Source organism: Mus musculus, chromosome 9 (assembly GCF_000001635.26).
Source record: "Mus musculus strain C57BL/6J chromosome 9, GRCm38.p6 C57BL/6J".
Lineage (NCBI taxonomy): Eukaryota > Metazoa > Chordata > Mammalia > Rodentia > Muridae > Mus > Mus musculus.
In genome coordinates this window covers 106,609,765-106,631,468 of record NC_000075.6, presented here as the reverse complement: position 1 = coordinate 106,631,468, position 21,704 = coordinate 106,609,765, and the positions used below count along the sequence as shown (strand labels likewise).

General features: G+C 46.2%; 1 protein-coding gene and 1 long non-coding RNA gene across 4 annotated transcripts in view; one reads left to right on the top strand and one right to left on the bottom strand.

The window, feature by feature from the left end:
- Window positions 1–3,793: 3,793 nt before the first annotated feature.
- Window positions 3,794–4,868, bottom strand: Iqcf6 (IQ motif containing F6). 2 transcript variants are annotated; one of them, XM_006511615.1, is made up of 2 exons: window positions 4,783–4,847; window positions 3,794–4,221 (listed from the first exon to the last, which is right to left on the bottom strand). In XM_006511615.1, the coding sequence occupies exon 2, from the start codon at window positions 4,178–4,180 to the stop codon at window positions 3,857–3,859; it is 324 nt and encodes a 107-aa protein (XP_006511678.1). In that variant the 5' UTR covers window positions 4,181–4,221; window positions 4,783–4,847; the 3' UTR covers window positions 3,794–3,856. The 2 variants fall into 2 exon arrangements, with proteins under 2 accessions (XP_006511678.1, NP_001095098.2); NM_001101628.2 differs by having other exon boundaries at window positions 3,798–4,225; window positions 4,783–4,868.
- A 97-nt stretch (window positions 4,869–4,965) lies between these two features.
- The window catches only part of Gm39420, a 48,865-nt gene continuing 32,126 nt past the window's right edge, over window positions 4,966–21,704 (top strand). Inside the window, exon 1 of one of the 2 annotated variants that reach the window (XR_871142.2) lies at window positions 4,966–5,144. This is a non-coding gene — a long non-coding RNA (predicted gene, 39420). Of the gene's footprint in view, window positions 5,145–7,351; window positions 7,763–21,704 lie in introns of those variants that run through there. The other variant, XR_871143.1, reaches the window with a different exon arrangement.

The following is a 21,704-nucleotide window of genomic DNA, read 5'->3' as shown; positions in this document are numbered from 1 at the left end:
TCTCTCCTTCCCCTCTCTCCTTCCCCTCTCCCCCTCTCTCCTCTCCCCTCCCCCTCCCCCTCTCCCTCTCTCTCCAAAAAAGATGAATTTACTCACCTATTTTTAATGAGTATCCTATCTGCACATTCACCTAAATGCCAGAAGAGGGTGTCAGACTCCACCATAATTGGTTGTGAGCCACCATGTGGTTGCTGGGAATTGAACTCAGGACCTCTGGAAGAGCAGTCAGTGCTCTTACCGCTGAGCCATCTCTCCAGCCCATGTCAGGCCTCTTTTAACCATACATCTTTTTGGCATTTCTTTTCTCCAGTGTCTTGGGAGTCCAGGAATCTTGGCTCTTATGTAGTCCCATAAGGGAGGAGGGGTCTAGGTTTACGGGAGCAGCTCCTACCCCCACCACCTGGGCACTGTGCAACCTCTGAGCCACACAGTCCCCAGATTACACACTCAGATTTCCTGCTGAGGTGATGTAAGGGCAATGAGTGGCAACAGGAGCGAGTGGGAGCTGCAGTAACTGAGCTTCCTCTTGCTCTGTCTCATGGATGGGATTTTGTTTCTCCCCACGTGACCAGAACATTTTTTCCCTGTTCTTCTCTTCCCTTCTATCTCCTGCCATTCTCTGTACCCCAACAATGATAATAACTTCTTTTAGGTCAGAAGTCCCAGTTTTTCCAACATATTTACTAGTGGTGTCCCTTTCACTGGAAGTCACAATCTCTTTAATGTCAGATTCTATGCTAAATCCTTAATTGTCACATGAATTCACAGTCACAGTTTTGGCAGTGACCAGAAACCTTTTCCACTTTGAATACACTCCAGCTCCTCTACGCAACAGACATTTGCTTCTATATTTTCCATCACACTCAATATTTAGAGGCAAAGCTGATCAAAGACTTTGCTTAAGGTCTTGCCCTATAACCTAGAACCTACTTTGTAGGCTTTGAACTTTTGGGCGTCCTTCCTTCAGTTCCTGAATTCTGGGATTACAGGCACATGCTACCAGGCCCAGCTTTTGTGATACTAGGGACCAAACCCAGGGCTCTATGCATGCTAGCACACACGCTACCAGCTGAGCTACAGCCCCATGCCTGGTCAAAAGACTCCTTTCTAGACACCAGGCCCATCCATCATGATGGGGTGTGGAAGGATTGTGTTCCATCCAGTCAATGTGTCTGCAATGTCATGGCAGTGGTTGTGGCCACCTCATCTTGGACTGTATGTGTGACACAGAGAAGCAGGCATTAAGACAAAGATGGTGACCTTGGAACTGTGGGATCAGAACTAAGTTTGGTGACATATCAAGCCAGGAACTTGAGCGTACAGAGTAAGACTCTGGGGACAGAGACTAGATGCCATCTAGAGAGCCATTGCATGATGGGCCTTCAGGGTACAGGACACTTGCTTAAGAATCCTATGGTCTGAGCCAGTCTGAGGGTTAATATCACCTCTTATTAATAGGAGGGCAATCTGGGGCACATGTCTCTTGGGAATGTCACCAGGGGAAGGAGCAAGAGTGAAGGCCCAGGTCCTCCCAGAGCACACTTGGGCTGATCCCTTGTCCTGAAGCCACAGCATGTCCCTTCCCCCCACACAGTGTTCCAGCACTTATATTCTCAAGAGGGATTTTTTATTTTTATGCAGTTTGGTTCTTATCAATGGTAAGAAGTAGCAGGAGTTTGGATGGCCTGCCTTTAAAAGTTTGTCCATTAACCTCATCTCTACTGAGGAAAGGGGGTTTATGTCGATGGCTCATACTGGCCTCAGATCTCAGCCTCTCTCCTTACTCATTGCTCTACCTGTTCAGTTCCTCTGCCTTGGGGCTCTCCAACACACCCCTATAGATCCAGACCATCCCTGGTTTCTCAAGACCCCTGACTACTGGCAAGGACATTGAACACACCTAGTCAAGACCTTGGATCTTCATTCTTCTGGGTCTAGCCTTTGGGTCTCTGTTGTTTGCACTAGTATGATTTCATCTTCCTGCTACGTACCTGGTAAGACAAGAGACCTTGTCTGCTTCCCCCCTTCAAAGCTCATCTTACCCACCCACCACCCAGGGACCAGGAAAGGCTGTGTCCTTCTGATGCCAAGTGGTTTCAACCCAAAGTGGGGCTCCCTCCTGAGCCTCACTTCCCTTTGTACTCTCGGGTCATTGGAGAGCCTGCTTGGAACGCTCTATGACCATCCCCAAGTCAGATTACACAGGCTCCGTAAAAAGCATCTAACACAGCCATTCCCAGAAGTGGACACACACTGGCCTCTCATCAGCGTACTCAAAAGAGAATCTCTGACTGCATGGAATTTCTTAATGTCTTAGGTGAGGAGGATTAGTCTTCAACCCTTGCCAGCCCAGGTCTTAAACACTTACTTCTCACTGCTGGGACAGCAACAAGGCCAGATTGGAAGAACTTCCCTCATGGTCAGCTTTACACCTTACCCATTTCACCTTACTCATGGCTCTGAAAAGTGGGAGGAGAGCTGTATTTGGAGTTTGTAGAGGGGTCCCTTGGAAGAACAACATCCACTCAGAAAGTCCGATGCCCAGATCCGTCCCTGCCATCTGCAGCTAGTGGAGGTGATGGGAACAAACTGAACTCTGAGACCTTTCTTCTGCCCCTGCAATGCTGGAAGCTATCACATGCACATGTACACATACAAGAACAAACATGTAAGCACACACACATGCACAAGCATGCGTGTGCACAAATGCACACACATTCACACGTGTGCTCGTGCGCACATGTACATGCACACATAAAAGAACACACATGCAGGTACACACACACGCACACATACAAGAACACACATGTAAGCAACCCTCTCCAGCAACAATGGCATGAAGACCCCTGCCTCTTGCACACCACTAGCTGTCCCTCCTACTCCCCATGAAGGACCAACCACCCACAGATCCTAGGGAAAGGTAGACCTCAAGGTTTTATGTTGGAAATTTAGACTCCTGAGGGATCTGGGTGAAAGGTACCTCAAGCTTAAAAATAAAGCAGAAATGAGAGATGAGAGATGAGCCAAGACTGTAAGAGGCCCAGCAAAGCCTGCTCTGCAGCAGCCACTGAGGCTGGCCCAGCAGAGGGTGGCAGTCTGAGGAGGGATCAGCATAGTTTCTGAGAACAGTAGGATCTGAAGGCCATGGCCTCCAGCCACACCCTGCTTGTGTATCCACCCCAGCTGCCCCTCTGCACTCCCAAGCCATGCCTGCTTCTCCCTGGGAGTGTCCAGCAGAGGGAGGGAAGCCTTGATGCTCAGCCTCAGGGGACAGAGGCAGCAGGCACAGCTGGCTGCCTCTCCACTCAGCTCTGGCCTTCCCCAGGGGCTGGCTCTGGAAGACAGCCTCCCCCACAAGCCCACGGAGACAGGAGACACGTGTGTGTGTCCCGCTGCTGCCCTGCTGAGGTGTGCTGTCCTGCTGGCTCCCTGCCAGGCCCTGTGCTGGCCCCCAGGGCCCTGCGGTTCATGCTGTGGAATCCCTGTTTTCCCAGTTGGCCCAGCTGCAGCCAGACTCTCTGGAGCTGGATGCTGAATGGAGACGTTTAGGCACGAGCTGCAGAAGGACACAGCCTAAGGCTTATTTCCATGGTGGGGGGCCCCCATCCAGCTGCTAGAGGCGTGAAGACAGGGCCTGAACTCTGCAGTCCCTTTGGCGCAAGATTGGCTAAGTATGTCATTAGGAACAGTTGCCTAGGGTGGGTCTCAGGGGACAAGGACACAACACCACACCAGGGAATCTTTCTGAAGTTAGGGTCTGGGTTCTCTCTGGGTCCAATATCCACAGGGTGAGTCTGTGATCAGTTAGTCTCTTTATTGGGAAGGAGATCCAGCCTCCCCTGGCTTTGCCAGCACCCTAGGTCACAAGGATTTCGATGTCAAGCTCCAGCCGGCTGGCTTTGACCTCATAGCGGCTGTGGATCATACCTTGGCTTTGGCTAGCATGCCAGCGCCAGTGAGTCTGGATAATGCAGGCTGCTTGGCGTGCCTGGAGGAATCGTCTGCGGGCCTGCCACATGCGGACATATGCCTGCACCTTCACCACTGCCCATTCCTGGCAGGTGTAGAGTTTTAGTGCCAAGCGCCGTTTTTGCTCCACTATCTTGGTTTGCACTGACCTCCACCAGCACTGGATGGCCCATGCTCCAAGTGCTGCATCCAGTAGTGTTCGGCGGACCATGTTGCCACGCCACCATGACTGTATCTTTATGGCTGTCTTCTCTAACTGATGGAGAGGGGGTGGAGGGAAAATGTGAAGATGTTCAATGGGGCTCTGTGCCATTCCCATCCCCACTTCTGTCCTTGGGAAGGAAGGGGGCCTGTCCTGGGCTGTCCTGACCTCTTGTCTCTAGACCTCCTTTCTTCCTATTTCCAGGCCCCCACTGTACAGGCTGGTTTTATGTGTTAGATTGACACAAGCAAGAGTCATCAAAGAGGAAATGGCTCCACGAAATCCAGCTTTAATGCATTTCTCAATTAGTGATCAATCAGGGAGGGCCCAGCCTATTGTGTGTAGTCCTATCCCTGGCCTGGTAGTCCTGAGTTCTATAAGAAAGTGGGCTGAGCAAGCCATGAGGAGCAAGCCAGTAAGCAGCATCCCTCAAAGGCTTCTAAATCAGCTCCTGCCTCCAGGTTCCTGCCCAGCTTGACCTCTTGTCCTGACTTCCTCCAATGATGGCCTATAATCTGTAAGTATAAATTGAATAAACCCTTTCTTCCCCAACTTGCTTTTTGGTCATGGTATTTTGTCACAGAAATAGAATCCCTAAGATGCCTACTTACCTTCACACTCTGCTCATTATCCACTGGGCAGGTCTCTTTTGAAAGGTCTGTATTCACAGTTTTTATGTCCATGGCCTTGGTCTTTAGAGTCCACTCATCCGTCATTTAGGCTACCCTAGCTTTAGCCCCGCCCTCAACTATTAGTCACATGCCCATCACTGGACTCCACCCATCTTCCCAGGAGCCTTCTCATGAGGCCCTGTCTGCCTGCATTTTAACCAAAGCCTTGCCTCCTTCTGGATTGGTCAAGCTCTGTATTCATGTACTCCCATCCTTGGGGCATGCAGTCTTCTGTGGCCTCTGGTTCCTTCTCAGACTCATCTCCACCTCCTGGTTGTAGTGGAGAGCTGTGAAACTTTCAGGTAAGATAATCTTAGGTTAAAACTGCTCACAGCCATTGTGGGTTTGGGAAAATGTTCAATGTCAAGGTTCCAGGAAACGTCCCAGGCAACATGAAACAATAGAAATGTATATTTTTGTCCAAATTTCTTAGCTTGGATTAGAGAGGGTCTCTTGTCTCATCTTTCTGAGGCTCCTCTGCTGTGCCTCCTGATGTTGTATGGAAAGACAGCATCTTGGGTAGCTGAGCTGGGGTGTGGCTGGTTTAGATTTACAAGCAGAGCCCTGTATGAGTCCAGTCCCAGGTGCCCATGAGAGCAGGGACTTCTGCTCCTGTCCTTCTGAAGCTTCTGTGTTCATTCACCCAGTGTCACAGCATGAAGACGCAAAGACAGAAGTACTGCTATTGTGACATCAATGTGTCCCATAGAACCTGGCACTAAAAGTAAGGGGACTGAAAAGAAACAGTACAGATTAGAGAAAATCCTATATATATATATATATATATATATAGAGAGAGAGAGAGAGAGAGAGAGAGAGAGAGAGGTTTTTCAAGACAGGGTTTCTCTGTGTAACCCTGGCTGTCTGTCCTGGAACTCACTCTGTAGGCCAGGCTGGCCTCGAACTCAGAAATCTGCCTGCCTCTGCCTCCCAAGTACTGGGATTAAAGGCGTGTGCTACCACTGCCCGGCGCTCATCAATATTTTTTAACTTATTTATTTTTTACATGTGTGCACCTGAGTGAATATATGTGTCTATGTGCATGCAGGGATCTGTGTAGGTCAGAAGAGGGCATCTCCTGAAACTAGGGTTTCAGATGGTTGTGAGCTGCCACGTGGATGCTGGGAATCAAACCTGGGTCCTCTGCAGGAGCAATATGTGTTATTTATTGTTGAGCCCTTATCAGTGTTTGACTAAAGTTGAAGTTCCTTATTGTAAAAAAAACCCAAACCTTGGCAATGCAGTGATACAAGCATAAATATATATGGTTGTTTTCTTTTTTTTCCTCCCCCCTTTCCCCCTAAAACTGGGGAGTAAAGCCAGAACCTTCCACATGCTAGATATGTGTCCTGCTGCTGAGCTATGTCTCCAACCACCTTTCTTTTTTTCTCTCTCTCTTATTGATGGAATTTTTGTAAAAATAGCACTTATCAAAATTGGGGCTGAAGATCTAGCTCAGTGGGTAAGATAAGATCTAGCTCTGGGCAAGCATAAGACTGTGGATCCTCTGCACCTCATACCCAAATGCACCCATAAATCCATAGCTTGGAGAATGGATAAAAACAGGGGAATCCTGAGTCCCCACTGGTCAGCCAGCCTAGCCAGAATGGTACGCTCTGGGTTCGGTGAGAGACTCTCTCTTAAAAAAAAGGGGGGGGGGGAGAGGGCAGGGGCTGGCAAGATGGCTCAGTGGTTAAGAGCACTGACTGCTCTTCCAGTGGTCCTGAGTTCCATTCCCAGCAACCACATGGTGGCTCACAACCATCTGTAATAATGGGCTCTGATGCCCTCTTCTGGTGTGTCTGAAGACAACAACAGTGTACTCATAGACATAAAACAAATAAATAAATATTTTTTAAAAAGGGGGGTTGGGGGGCAACTAAGGATGACATCTGAAGAAGTTGACCTCTGGCTTCCACATATGCAAGCATAGGTGAGTGACTTTCCCCAAATGCACATGCACACACACACACACACACACACACACACACACACACACACACACACTCAGAAATTGATTATTGGACCAAACCCAGAACTAGGAGGTCTGCAAGAAAACTCTCAGGCTTTAAGCATCCCAATTGTCAATAATTTTTTTTTTTTTTTTTTAGAAAATGATATAAAATCATCCCTTGAAGGAACACTCAAAGGACATACAGCTTAAGAAGTAGGAAAGAATAAAAGAAGCAAGGCAGTCAATATAAAGAAACTCCCTGAGCACAGGCTGCCCACCACCTTTCCAACGCAGGTGCCTGGGAGTGACTTCCTGTCCTAAACGCTCACTTAGCTTCGCATCTGCGAGTTTGTATGCTTTGTACTATTCTGAAAACTGGCCTTCTAAAAGCTATGAGCTTCAGGTCCCACAAAACCCCAATCTGTCCCTTCACGCTGGGAATGTGTCATTGTGTAACCAGATCTCCTGGGAGCTCACCAAGTACTGTGTTTCTAAGACTCAGCACTGCGGTCGGTGCCCAGTGATGCAGGAACAAAGGAGCAAACACTACAGAGACGGTGCAAACCCTCCAGGGTCTGGAAGGCCATTCTGGTTTCAGCATGATGGCTCTTTTTTTCCTACCTTTCTTTTTTCAGTATGGATGGCTGTGGGATTTATACACCGCCCACAGCTCCTGTTTATGTATCAGAGGCCCCTGCTGCCTCACACACCTGCATGAAAGTGTCCATCTGGACGTGCTGCAGGTCCAACTGAGCAAACTCTTTGCATTGCGTTCCAAGTCCTGAAAAGAATTCGCCTTTCTCCTGTTAAAGGCTATCTAGCTGGGCCAGCAGAGCACAGCCGCCTGTCATCCCCAAAGCCTTTGTCTTTGTCACAAACCCCCATGGCTTTCATCAGAAGTTCATTCCTACAGACTAGCTCGCACAGAGGAGGGGCTGTGGACATGGACTCAGCCCATCAGACCAGGTAGCTGTGGCCCAAATCCTGCTTCACTCCTCACTTTTCCTTGTGGATCGGATCGCCCCGCTCCATTCTGGCTCTTTGGGAAGTTACCATGGTATCCTGGATTTGTCTCCTCTTTGGATGAACTTGAACACCCCAACCTGTCCTTTTATGTTCACATAGGTTCCACAGTGGCAGCCGGTATGCTGGGGAGTGCTCTGGTCCATCTCCAGTTCCGTTCAAGTGTGCTCCATCCTCTAGAAAATTTCTAGGTTGTAAACATGGTTCCCGAGATGGTGGTGCCGGGGATTGAGACACTTAAGAGTGAGGTCTTAGAGAGAGGTCTTATTATTGAGGTGCTGCCCTCCAAACAGATCAATGGAGTAGGAGTCCTGAAAGCTCCTAGTCAAAGCTGTTGAAAATGAAACTGATTTCCGAACTACTCTCTGGCTTTCCCATATCTCCACCATTCAGATGGTCCCCACCATGAGCCAACACTGGTATCAGGCTCCCGAATCTCACTTAACTATGAGTTAAGTGAATTTCTTTCTTTATAAAGTTATTTGGCACCGGGTTCTTTATTACAGCAACAACAAGATGGACTAAAGCAAGAAGCAGAAGGAACCCCAGATTCTTACCAAATAGGCATAGACCATGATTCTTACAAGCTCTGTTTCCTTATAGCACTCTCCTGATATAAATACACGGAGGCCGGGTATCCTGCTCTGTCTCTCTCCATCTTATCCCCTCGAGACAGGGTCTCTCACTGAACCTGGAGCTAGGATGGTCCCAGCAAGCCCCAGTAATTTTCCTATCTCTGTCCCAGCAGTTCTGGGGTTACAGGTGTGTATATACAGCCAAGCTTAGCTTGTTGCATGGATGCTAAGACCTGAGCTCAGGTCCTCATGCCTGTACAGCCACCAGCCACTCCTCACAGAGCCATTGCTCCGCCTATCTTCTCTGCTTGCTTAATTGTTTCTAATGAAACATATGGTGTGTTTCTTCTGCTAAAATTTTGATATACAGAGACATTAAAAGGAGAAAAGTGGATTTCGTGTGAAATTTGCCCTCATATTCCTCTATGCCATTTATACATGGACTTAATTTTCCTATTAAAGTAATTTAAATAACTTAAAACATGAAGTTGTTTAAACAAGCATATTGACATCCATTACTTTGTATGCTAACCTGATAAGTTAATAAAAAAAAAGCTAAAAAGCTCAACATATTTCTATAAAAATGGATACATTTCGAGCTAAACTTTCCCTTGGCAATTATGGTTACTCCTTTTATTCCTTCTGCTCCTAGCTTAGATGATGTCCTAGACATTTATACACAGCACGTCTATGTGTGTGTGTGTGTGTGTGTGTGTGTGTGTGTGTATTTGTGTTTTAAAATTGAAGTTTAAAATATCTGATAAAATTAACCACTTAACCATCTAAAACTGCTCTCCCCAGAAGGTTTTAGTATGCTTAATGGTATTTAGACCACCTCTACTCACCAATTTCATTTTTACCTAATTTCAAAAAGGAACTCTATTGCGCGACCACCCCTCATGGCCTCTCTGCTATCCCAGGCCTCCAGTCTCTATGCTTCTCTAGGCGTATTCTGGAAACTATATAAGAGGCCTTCTTTGGATAACTTCCTAGGGGAATGACTTCAAGTTTCATTTGTGTGACCACGCCTGCCTCCATTCAATTTTAGGGCTGAATAGCAGCATCCCGCTGCAAGGTCACCCCACATCCTGTTGGGATATTCATCAAATGATGGATGTGAGTTCTTTCCATGTTTTTATGACTGTTAAAGGTGCTTCCATGAACACACACTGTCTTTGTTTAAACACCTGTCTTCATATGTTGGAGAGATGGCAGTTAAGACACAAGCCGCTCTTCTTCCTAGAATTTGGTCCTAACCACTCGCATCAGGAGGCTCATGGTGCTTATACCTGTAGCTACAGAGGGACTCTGACTCTTTCTGGTTTCCACAGGAACCTGCACTCACATGAGCATGTCCACACATAGATGCATGCGTACACAAAACTAAAAATAATACAGTGAATTTTTTACAATGCAAGCCTGTCTTCCATTTTTATTTTTCAGATGTAACTGGGCGTGATCATTTGGCATCTAAGGTTTTGGGAAACCAGGACACTGGTTTTTGTTTCTACACAGTTGAGTCATTTCCATGTTTACCAGTCTCTGTATTCTCACATATACTAGTAATAGTTCCTTACACCATGATAGCCATGCTTGGGTGTGCAGTGGTGTCTCATTGTGACCTGGGCTTTCACCTCCCTGAGGTTAATATGTCCAGCATGTGTGCGTACACCTGTTGGCCATTTGATAGCTTTTTTTTTTTTTTTGGTAGACCAGGCTCGCCTTGAATTCACAAATCCTTCTGCCTCTGCCTTCCGAATGCTGGGATTAAAGGAATGAGCCACCACTGCCTAGTCCATTTGATAGCTTTTTAAGTACTGTCTATTAAAGTTTTCCTATATATGTGTCCAGCCACAGGCTCATATGTTTGAATACTTGGTCTTCAGTTGGTAGAACTCCATGTTTTCATGATGGAGAAAGGGTAGCTATCCTTTCTTTTTCTTTATATTGCTATTTGATACATGCAATTTTTAAATTTTCATGAAATCTGCGATAATTTGAATGGGAATGGCCCCATAGGCTCAAAAATTTGAATACTTGGACCCAAGTTGGTGGAACTGTTTGGGAAGCATTAGGGTGTGCGTCCTTGTTGGCGGATGTGTGTCACTGGAAGCTGGCTTTGAGGTTTCAAAGGATTCACGCCATCCCAGTCCCCATACCCCACACCCTCCCCTCCTCCTTTCGGATCAAGATGTAAGTAAGCTCTCAGCTGCTCCTGACACCATGCCCTTGTTTTCCCCCTCACGGACTCTAACTCTCTGAAACCATAAGCTCCGAATTAAATGCTTTCTAGTATAAGTTGCTTAGCCCATGGTGTTTTATCGCAGCAATAGACAAGTAACACAAGATTGAATTATCTATTTTTCCTTTGTTGTTTGTGGTTTGGGGTCATAACTAAGGAACATTTGAAAGCTCCAAGATCAAAGGGGTGAGTTACTGGCTTTCTTTTTATTCCTCTACTTATTTATTATATCTGCATTGGTGTTTTGCCTGCTTGTATGTCCGTGTGAGGGTGTCAGATCTTGGAGTTACAGACAGCTGAGAACAACCAGGTAGGTGTTGGGAATTGAACCCTGGTCCTCTGGAAGAACAGTCAGCGCTCCTAACCACTGAACTATTTCTCCAGTCCTGTTATATGCTTTCTTTTAAGGAGTTTTTCTTTTAATTAGGTATTTTCTTCATTTACATTTCAAATGCTATCCCAAAAGTCCCCCATACCCTCCCCCCACACTCCCATACCCACCCACTCCCACTTCTTGGCCCTGGCGTTCCCCTGTACTGGGGCATATAAAGTTTGCAATACCAAGGGGCCTCTCTTCCCAATGATGGCCGACTAGGCCATCTTCTGCTACATATGCAGCTAGAGATACGAGCTCCAGGGGTACTGGTTAGTTCATATTGTTGTTCCACCTATAGGGTTGCAGATCCCTTCAGCTCCTTGGGTACTTTCTCTAGCTCCTCCACTGGGGGCCCTGTGTTCCATCCAATAGCTGACTGTGAGCATCCACTTCTGTGTTTGCCAGGCACTGGCATTGCCTCACAAGAGACAGTTATATCAGGGTCCTTTCAACAAAATCTTGCTGGCATTTGCTATGGTGTCTGTGTTTGGAGGCTGATTATGGGATGGATCCCCGGGTGCAGCCGTCTATAGATGGTCCATCCTTTTGTCTAGTTTTATCTTTTACAGTGACATCTTCAATGAACTTTGAGTTCATATTTGTAAATGATACCAAGTTAGAATTCAAGCACTCACCATCATAGTGTTACTACTCAGTTTTTATAATGATTTTGGTAAAATACCACCCCTGCCCCATGTCTTGTTCTCTTGTTAAAAATCAACTGAACATAGCCGAGCTAGATGGCACATGCCTTCAATCCTATCACTTGTGAGGCAGAGATTCTGGGCATTTAAGACCAGCCTGGTCTACATAGCAAGTTCTAGAACAGTCAAGACTACAGAGAGAGACCTTGTCTCAACACCCCCCCCACCTCAAAACATCAACCAAACATAGGTGTATTGGCTAATTTCCAGCCTCTCAATTTCACTCCAGTAATGTATATATCGCCCCTTCTCCCAGTACCATACTGTTTTGATTACTATAGCTTTGTAATAAGTATTAGAATTGGCAATTGAGAAGTGTAAGTCCTCTTTTTTTTTTTTCAGTGTTGTTTTGTCTCTTCTGAGTCTTTTGTATTCCACATGACCTTAAAGCTTAGCCTGTGGGGTACTTTTGAAAAGAGTGGGAATTTAAATAAGGATTACATAGAATCTGTAGATTATTTTTCTACTGGTGAACCTGCAATGTCTTTGCACTACTAGATCCTCTTCAGCATCTTCCCACTGTATGTTATAGTTTTCCAGATAGAAGTTTTGCATCTGCTTGGTTAAATTTATTCCTAACACCTTTATCTTTTTTTTTTTTTGGTGCTCTTTATTCATAGAATTGTTATCTTAATTTCATTGTTGAATAATTTATTGCTAGTATGTAGAAATGCAAATGAGTTTTCCACGTTGGACCTCCTGCTCGAAGCTTTGCCGAGCCAGTTTATCTGTCCCAGAACTTCCCTAGATGCTCCTGGATTTTCTGTATACAATGCCCTATCAGCTGCAAATAGAGGTCGGGCCTGTTTTAGTTTGCTTCCTTTCTTAATTCTCTGGCTAGAATTTCCAGGACAATGTTGAATAGCCTTAAGGAAAGAGGATGTCCCTACCTGATTCTTTTCTGAATTTGGAGCTTACTGGTTGGCTAGAGTGGCTGTCTAGAGAGTCTCCAGAGAGCCTCCTGCCTGTGAGTCCCAGTGCTGGGATTACAAAAGTGTGTCACCATGCCAGGTTTTACATGGCTGCTTTGGGTGTATAACTCATATCCCCATGACTGTTAATGGAGTCATCTCTCCAGCAGCCCCTGCTTTTTGAAATAGAATGTCAGTCTATAGCCCCAGTTAGCCTAGAACTTACAATTTAGCCCAGGCTGGCACACTGAGTACTGGGATTGAATAGGGCTGTGTGTGTGTGTGTGTGTGTGTGTGTGTGTGTGTACATATACCATGCCCTAGCTTCCTAGATGATTCTTCATCTCTTTTTAATATATATTTATTTACCTATTTCTCACTTGCTCTCTGTGTGTATGAGATATAGACAGGGAAAGAATTCTAAGAGAGCACCCTTCTTACCCAGACTATGTTACAGATGATTTCTTTTTAAAGTAAACTTTCTGAAATTATAAAACATACAAGCTTTGTTACGTGTAGAGAATGAGGTCTTTGTCCTGTTACCTTAGTGGTCACCTTGTGACTCAACAGAAATTGTCCTTAAGGCTAAAGCGAAGGAGCATCTCACCCCAACTCCCAGTGTTTGCAGAAGAACTCTGTTTGGATTTGGGGGCATTCTTTGGCTCTCTGACAGTTTTCAGCTATGAAGAACTTCATATTTGCTCCAACTTTCTGCTTGCGCAGAACCTGAAGGTTAACCAGAAGCAAGAGAAGGAGGTAGCCCCATGAAGCTTAGGCAGTAGACCTTTCCCATTGTGATGGATACTGTATGAATAGTGGAGACATTAAGGCCATGGTAACAGCATAATTAAACAAACACTGTGAAGGCATTTGCTACCAGCTGAAATGTTGTACGCAGCCATTCACCCTATTATGTGGGGTTGAGCGGAGAGAACAGATCATATTCTTTACTAAGAGCCAGGATGGGAATGATGTTATTAATATCTGTACTTGCTGAGCCACATCTGCTAGATTAGCTTGTGCTTGGCCAGAATTATTTATACCCGCAGCAGATTGCTCTTAGGTGGCACGGACCCCTTCCCCTATAATCCAGACACACAACATAGACACACAGACAGATGCACAGGTACACACAGGAACACGCAGCACAAGTCAGCCATCTGACACCAGCCATCTGGGCCAGAATCTCATACAAATGTTGCATGGATACAAGGCTATGTTACAATAGACTTATGTGTCTGTTACATTTGTAGCAGCCTAAAAGCTTCAATGGATAGCCCTGCAATGCTCATTTCACCACCTGTCAATAAGAGCAACAAGATTATGGGAATAAAAATATCTTTGTTGGGATGGATATGTTCTAATGGCTTGGATAGCTGACTATACAGGGAGGTCAGAAGACACTGGATACATGCTGTACTTTCTGTGCGCTGTGTGGTGATTCTTTTTAACTCTTGGGAAAGTCAGATCTGGATAAAGCAACATGAAAGCCACTATACACAGGGATTTCAGTGGGTAGGCGGATATAGTTGGGCAGTAAACATTATAGGGTTGCCTTCAGGAAAGGGTTCCTCTATTATAAAGTGGTCATAGCGTGCTACCTGTCCCCAGTTGGGTGACAAATGGATAACTTAAAACAAAACAACCAATAGTTTAAATTCATAAGGGAAGTTGTTGGAGAATATATTCACTAACACTCCCTATAGAGAGATTATTGATTACTGCTGAATTACCAATATTGGCTATGTGGCTGTGCATACATAAGTATGTGCAAGGATAATGGGGACCATGTGGCCTGGAATTTAGTATAGTTAATGTCTAAGAGCAATGGGACATCTACTAGACGTCAAGGATCTTAGCAGTCTGGGACCAGAAGCCTATGGACAGAGGGGGCCATGGCAACTGTACACCCTGTATAAAGCATCATTTGTCTCCTGGGCAATGCTTATTCGTAAGACTGACTCACGGGTATCCAAGACAGTACCCACTCCGGTCCACTCACATCCACATCTCCTCCAGGCTCTCTAATGCAACCACCCAACCTTTCGTAGCTTCAGACAGCCTTTATAATTGACCATTTGGTCACATCTTTTCCGATGGAGACATCCCACAAAGATGGTGCCGAATAAGAATTTCTCTCCATGCCCCTGCATTAATCAAGCACATAATTCATTTGTGACATTTGTGACTGCTGTAAGCCATAACGTTCTACACTGCCAAATGAACTGCATCCGGGTCCACAAGCTGGTCATGACAGGGGAATCTGTTGTGTAGCACGGAGCTTGGGTGGGCAGGCAGGGCAACACCTGGCAGCAGAAGTTGGCACAAAACGATGCTACAGACTGCCAGCAAGCACTGATGCCTTCTCAACGGGGGCAGGGGTATTTAGAGGACGCAGCTAATAGGCACCACGGTGGTATGTAACCTGTGCAAACCATCCCATCCTTGTTATTGATTGACTTAGAGCCCCAGCTAACTTGTGATTTCGGCATCAGGGCAACCAGCACTCTGCCCCACGCAGAAGGAAAAATAACTAACCAGGTATGTACGTGTGTTTATGCTGTGCCTTTCGTTCAGCACTGCGCTTGCGTGGCAACCAGGCCTATTGCGTAGTTGTTGCACTGTGACTGGGAAGCTGTTTGTGCTGGCAGATGCCTTTGCAGCTCTTGTCTTCCAAGTCTCCTGTTTCTGTCCTCACTGGCCATCACCCTGGTGCTGGAAACCTGCTCTTGTCTACTGGAGTATAGGTGAAGATCTTGCCTGGGGCAGCTCTTGGTTCTTCAGATAGAAGATATAGACTAAACACACACATACCACCACACAGGAAACTAGTTAAAAGGTTTACTACCTGGTCAGGGAGGGATCAGTGAATTGGGAGAGAAGTCTCTCTGTCTCTGTCTCTGTCTCTCTGTCTCTCTGTCTCTCTCTATCTCTTTCTCATAACTAAATGGAGAATGAAGAGTCAAAAGCTTGTGGTTAGGTAGATGAAGAGGGGAGGGAGAGGGAGAGGGAGAAGGAGAACCGGGCACACAAGCTAGCAGTATGTATAGGGAACAGGGCGTGGAGTACTTTAAGTTCAAAGCCTGATTGGTCCACAGAACGGAAAGACAGGGAAGCGGTGAGCCAGGCTTGCTAGGCTGGAAAACTGCCTATAAGTTCTCATCTCTGTCTGCCAGCACAGGGCATTTGAATGTGGTGTTCTTTTAAAAGAGATGTTAGGGCTAGAGAGAGCTCAGAGTTTACAAGCACTGGGTGTTCTTGAAGAAGGCTCAGGCACCTACCTGGCAGGTCATGACCATTTGTAACCCCAACTCCAGGGGATCTGACAGCCTCCTTTGGCCTTCACAGACAACACACACACACACACACACACACACACACACACACACACACACAAGGGTTACTTACAGGAGCATGGGCAGCTTACCCATGGCTACACGACTGAAGAAAAGATCATTCTCTCCTCCGGCAACCATTACCTGCCCATTGGTCCCAGGGAGGAACAGGACTTGGCAAGCTCCTCCCCACTCCATAGTGAAATATTGGTTGGCCCTATCTCCTGAACATCTCCTGTGGTAACCAGAGATGATCAGGGTCCAAGACTGCAGCGGGTCAGACCATGCCAGGAAGGCAGCAGTCCACACCCCTCTGTCCCTGCCTCTGGCTCATACATCCTTTCTGCCCCTTCTCCCATGATGTTCCCTGTGTCTTAGAGGGTGCAGATGTTTCATTTAGGGCTGTGAATTCAACGTTGTGAGCCTCCGCAGTAACAGTGCCCACTGCACAAACGAAGCTTCTCTGAACAAAGCTGACTGCAGCCGTGATCTAAGAGCACAAGTGGAACGATTCAGAAAGCAGATCCCAGGTGCATCATGTCATTCAGCAAGACAACAGCAGGCGCTTCCCCTCCTAGGACCTTGGGACCTCTCCAGTCACAGGTCAGGTCTGTAGAAGCCTCCCATGGATCACACCTCAAATTCAAGAAGAAAGTCGTTGGCTAACTTCTTAACAGTCATGCCACTTGTTAGCAAGTTAGCATTCCTTCTAGGCTCTGCCCAGTTACCTAGCAACAGCCAGGTAGGAGCCTGGCTTGCTATTAAAAAAAGCTGTTCTCTCTCTCTCTCTCTCTCTCTCTCTCTCTCTCTCTCTCTCTCTCTCTCTCTCTCTCTCTCTCTCTCTCTCCTCTCCTCTTTCTCCTTTCTCCCTTTCTGTTCTCTCCCTCCTCCCCCTCTTAGTTCATGTGTTCCTTCTGGCCTCTTCTCTCTCTTCTCTCTGTCTCTCTATCTGTCTCTGTCTCTGTCTCCCTCTCTCTCCTCTTTCTCTCTCTCTGTTCTCTCCTTCCTCCCCCCCATTTATGTGTTCCTTCTGGTCTCCTCTCTCTCTTCTCCTTTTTCTCTCTCCCTCTGTCTCTGCCTGTCTCTGTCTCTGTCCCTCCCTCCCTCCCTCCCTCCCTCCCTCCTTCCCTCCCTTTCTCTCTCCTTCTCTGTCCCCCCTCTTTCTCTGCATCTACTCCCTTCTCAACCCAACTTCCCATGCCCCAAATAAACTTCATTTTATACTAGACCGGTCATGACTGGTCCCTCATGGGATATGCCCCAGCATGGGCCTGCTAAGGCACCCCCTCCAGCCACACCATACCTCGTTTTACACAACATATCACCACTACTGCACTCTTGAGCACATTTTGGCTGGCAGGTCAGTAGTTTAGCATGCTGGGTTCACAGCTGGGTAAAACTGATATTTTTGCTCAGAGGCCAGCTGTCTTAGTTTGGGTTTTACTGCTGTAAACAGACACCATGACCAAAACACATCTTATAAAGGCAAACATTTATTGGGGCTGGCTTACAGTTTCAGAGGTTCAGTCCAGTATCATCCCAGGCAGCCATGGGGCTGGAGGAGCTGAGAGTTCCACATTTTGATCCAGAAGGCAACCAGGAGACTGACTTGCTATAAGAAAGACTGTTTCTCTCTCACACAGTGACACACTTCCTCCAATAAGGCCACAGCTCCTAATAGTGCCACTCCTTATGGACCAAGCATTCAAACACATGAGTCTAGGAAGGCCAAACTTATTTAAACCATCGTACTGGCATAACACCTTTTTGATACCACAAATCCTAGCCGATGCTAAGGAAGCTTCCAGTTCAGTTCCCACTTAGTTTTTCACTCTGCAATCAAAAGCACACGATGTCTTCAACAACAGTGTCTTACCATCTAGTTCTGGCGGGCAAGAATAACTACAGCAATAGCGTATACTCTTGTGGGGGAAGGACCTCCTCAGATCTCTTCTGCAGGCATCTGCTAGAATGGCAGCAATGTGGGAGCTGTTCAAAGCCTGCATTCTCCAAACTGCCCCATTCCAGTCCTCTCCCTCCCAGTGGTTTTCCCTTTGCTTTGTTTGCTCTGCTGTTGCTGCAGGCGCCAGGGTCTAGTGGCTAATGACTTTTCAGTGTTTTCCACAAACACCCCTGGGCAGCTGCTCTCAGAGTCTGGCTAAATAAAGGCAAGCCCTTTTAGCTGGTCCTGCAAGGAGACAACAGACAGGATAAAGTAAGTGACTACGATTCGATTCTTTCAGAGTGAGGTCCATGCAGAAATGGCTGAGCCTTTGCTGTGGTCTGTAAGGCCGCAATGAGCTGGGGTGGGGTGGGCTTGGGGGGGAGTCCAGGGTAAGTTAAACACACGACCAAGCTCTAATCAAGATTCAAGGTTTTCCTTGTTTGGTTTGTCTTCATTAAGCACCTGTCCCGGTGGCTTTAATCTTTTGACTGGCTTCCAGACTCCAAGCAAACTGACTCTGACAGTTTTGGACAGTGTTTACTGTTTTAGGTGAGGGAATTTTTATTTTAAGTACCGAAGACCAAACCCAGGGCCGCATAAAAACTGAAAACGTGCCCACCTTCTCTCTGAATTATATATCCCCAGTGTTGGCTTTTTAAAGTAAATGTTACCATGAAATTGCTTTTTTTATTTTCCTTTTTTTATTTTTCAAAGCATGTCAGCATGCCTTCCAGCCGCTTGGGAGACCATGGTCTCCAGCTATGACGTGAGCGGTTACACTCTCCGCATGCAAGCCCACCGTGGTTGCTTGTCTCAGGCTGGGCAGCAATGGCCTAAGAGATTATAGACTGAAGCCTCTGAACACATGAGCTGAGATAAACCCTTTCTCTGCATAGGTTTGTTAGAGCACCAGAAAGCTGACTTGCGCGTAATGTGTTCTAATCTGCAAGTTATATTTTTCATCTCAGACGCTGTCATGTTCATCTCTAGGAGTTCGATATGGATCTTTAAAATATCTTCCATGTCTCTATATTTAAGCTTTTGACCATATGGAGTGCAGTTACAGTAACTGCTTTAATGTCCTTGCTTTCTAAGTCTGGTATTCAGGTCAGTTTTGATTGACATCTACCCGCCCCTCCCCAAATATGGGTGGTGTTTTCCTGTTTCTTTGCCCAGTGATTTTTTTGTTTGGATGCCAGTCAATGAGAATTTTTCTTTGTTAGATGCTAGATATTTTTGTGTCCCTAGGAATACTCTTAGGTTTTTTTTTTTCTTGAGATACAATCAAGATACTTGAAAACAGTTTGATCCTTTTAGATCTGGCTTCTCAGCGTTATTAAGGGAAAGCGAGAGTCACGGTTAGTTCTCCTTAGTCCCCACCCTGAGAGAGTCCATTCTGAGCCCCTTATCCAGCTTGTTGAGCTGTAGGCTGTGACCCCGTGGAATTGAATGTGGGGATTTCGCAATACTTAGCAGGAGGAATGGTTCCTGAAGGTGCAATGACCAAGACTTAATTCAACAGCTAAGGTGTTTTGTCAGAGCTTACCCATGTCGCAGCGCACACAACCCCAGAGCAGCTCTGGTTCTGAGCACACAGCACTGTGTGCTTCCTCTGCATGTCCCGTTGACTGTGGCAGGCAAGCATAGGCGATAGCTTGGTACCATGGAACCCCCATTTGGTTTGGGGTTATACACACACCCCTCCCTTGTAATAACGCACTAGGCAGTCCAGTTCCTTCACCTGCATGTATTATGCACACACACCCTCCCTCCCCAAACCATGTGCCTAGCAAACTCAGAACCCTCTGGAACCCACCCGCATTGGGCCGTGTATACTCCCATCTTTGTGCAATGTTATAAGTTAGACGGTGTCTACTCAAGTGTATTCCCAAAGTATCTAGGTATGAAGAAACACCAATCTGGCCTGAACTGGCTTACCATGTTATGTACCATGTATGCCTGTATACAGTTGGGCATGTATGTTGTTGGCATCAGGACATCCCAAACCTATGACATCACATAAGCAACAGTGCAACCTGTGACCCACAGACCGGTTGCCAAGACAACAGACATCATATTCCCAGCATTCACTTGGCTCACCTCCCACCTTTACTTGTGTTATGTCATTTTCCATATAAATAAGAAGAACACCCTTTCCTCACTTCTCTTTCTGCCACTACCTTGTCTCTCTCCCTTCCAATAAAACCTCTTCCATGCGGAACAGCTTTAGCCTAGTGTGCTGTCGAGACGTGACCCGCCATTCTAACACGTTACATGTAGTTAGTAGGATGTATAATGGGAAGAGGCATGTTCAGTAGAGAAAACATTATGCAGCCTATCAATAAAAATAGAAAACTACACAAACTACAGCCTTCAGTATCCAGCCCCTCCTCCTGAACGCATGAAAGGAATCCTTGAACAACAATGAAGGCCCTGAGTGCCCTCACTAACGTGTGCCCACTCTCAGTCCGGATGGTGAATCTTAGGACCTACCCTGTTGCTTTGTTCCAAATGAAAGTATCTGTCCCCGTTCACAATTCTGTATGAGCCTTGCCATGATTTTCAGTTCTTTGGATCAGACACCAAGAGCCTGGAAATATCTGGCCCTAAACCTAAGCCACTGGCAGCATCACCAGGCAACGGCAGCAAACACAGCCTGAGACAGCAAGGCTTGGGAACAGAGACTAGTGTGCTATGAGTTTCTGAGGTTTCTGCTCTTCCAGGATCAAAACCAAATGCTGAATATTTTCCTACAGTCACTCCTCAGCATGTATCAGTTTAATATATCTTTGGACTAGGTTATGTTAGAATGTTTAATTTGGGAAATTACTATTTTAGTGGCGGACTTGACTTTCATTATAACAACAACAACAAAAATCATTAGATAAATTTGGCTTGAGAGGAGGGCAGAATTTCCAACCATTTTTGAAAGACCCCTAAACATACTTTCGTTGTTTTGTGTGATGCTATTCATAAAAAAAGATGATTATAAGATCAAAATATTGACCAACTCTGGAGAACATCGACAATGTTCTGCATCTCACAGTGCTAAATATTGTGCCAAGACTTAACTCCTTATGCAAAACTAAACGAGCACACCCATCTCACTAGCATACAAATTTGATTCATCTTTAATGCATGATGAAATCCCATGTATAATGCACCCATGCTTATTTAAAATAAATTTCTACATGATTTATTATCAGTAAATAATTGCTTTGTATATTTTCTTTTAAATACTTAATATCCAGGGTCCCCTAAAAGTTTCCAGGTGAAAGGGGTTATGAGTAGAGAACCTGCTTTGTCCAGTGCCCCATACACCTGTTCTGGGTGTTGTCCCTGCCCCTGGATGTTGTCCCTGTCCCTGACCTGTCCTCAGTACCCGCTTTTTGTTGTTTTTACACCTGGTCTCAGGTAGTTTCCAGCAGGTCTGGATGATGCGCTCCTGAACATTCAAGGATGCATCATCTACAGATCTGTAAGCCTCTCTCTCTGCAGCTTTCTCCTTTCCCACAGTCTGCACCGTGAATCCCAGCCTCCTTGGCTCCCCTGGGCTCCCGGCCCCTTGACCTTAAGGCAGGAAGTCCACTCGCTTTCCTCCTTCCTGTGCCCAGACCCAGATACCCTCTCAAGCCACTGCTTCTCTGTCAGAGATTAGTGTCTGAAAAGTGTTTTTTTTCTAAATGCATGGGATTTACTCCAGTTGTCTCATCTAGGCAAGCAGGTGAGGCCAGCCCCCATGACCTTGCTTAGCTACATGTTCAAATCCTTTGTAATTCTTTTGTAAAGATTTTATT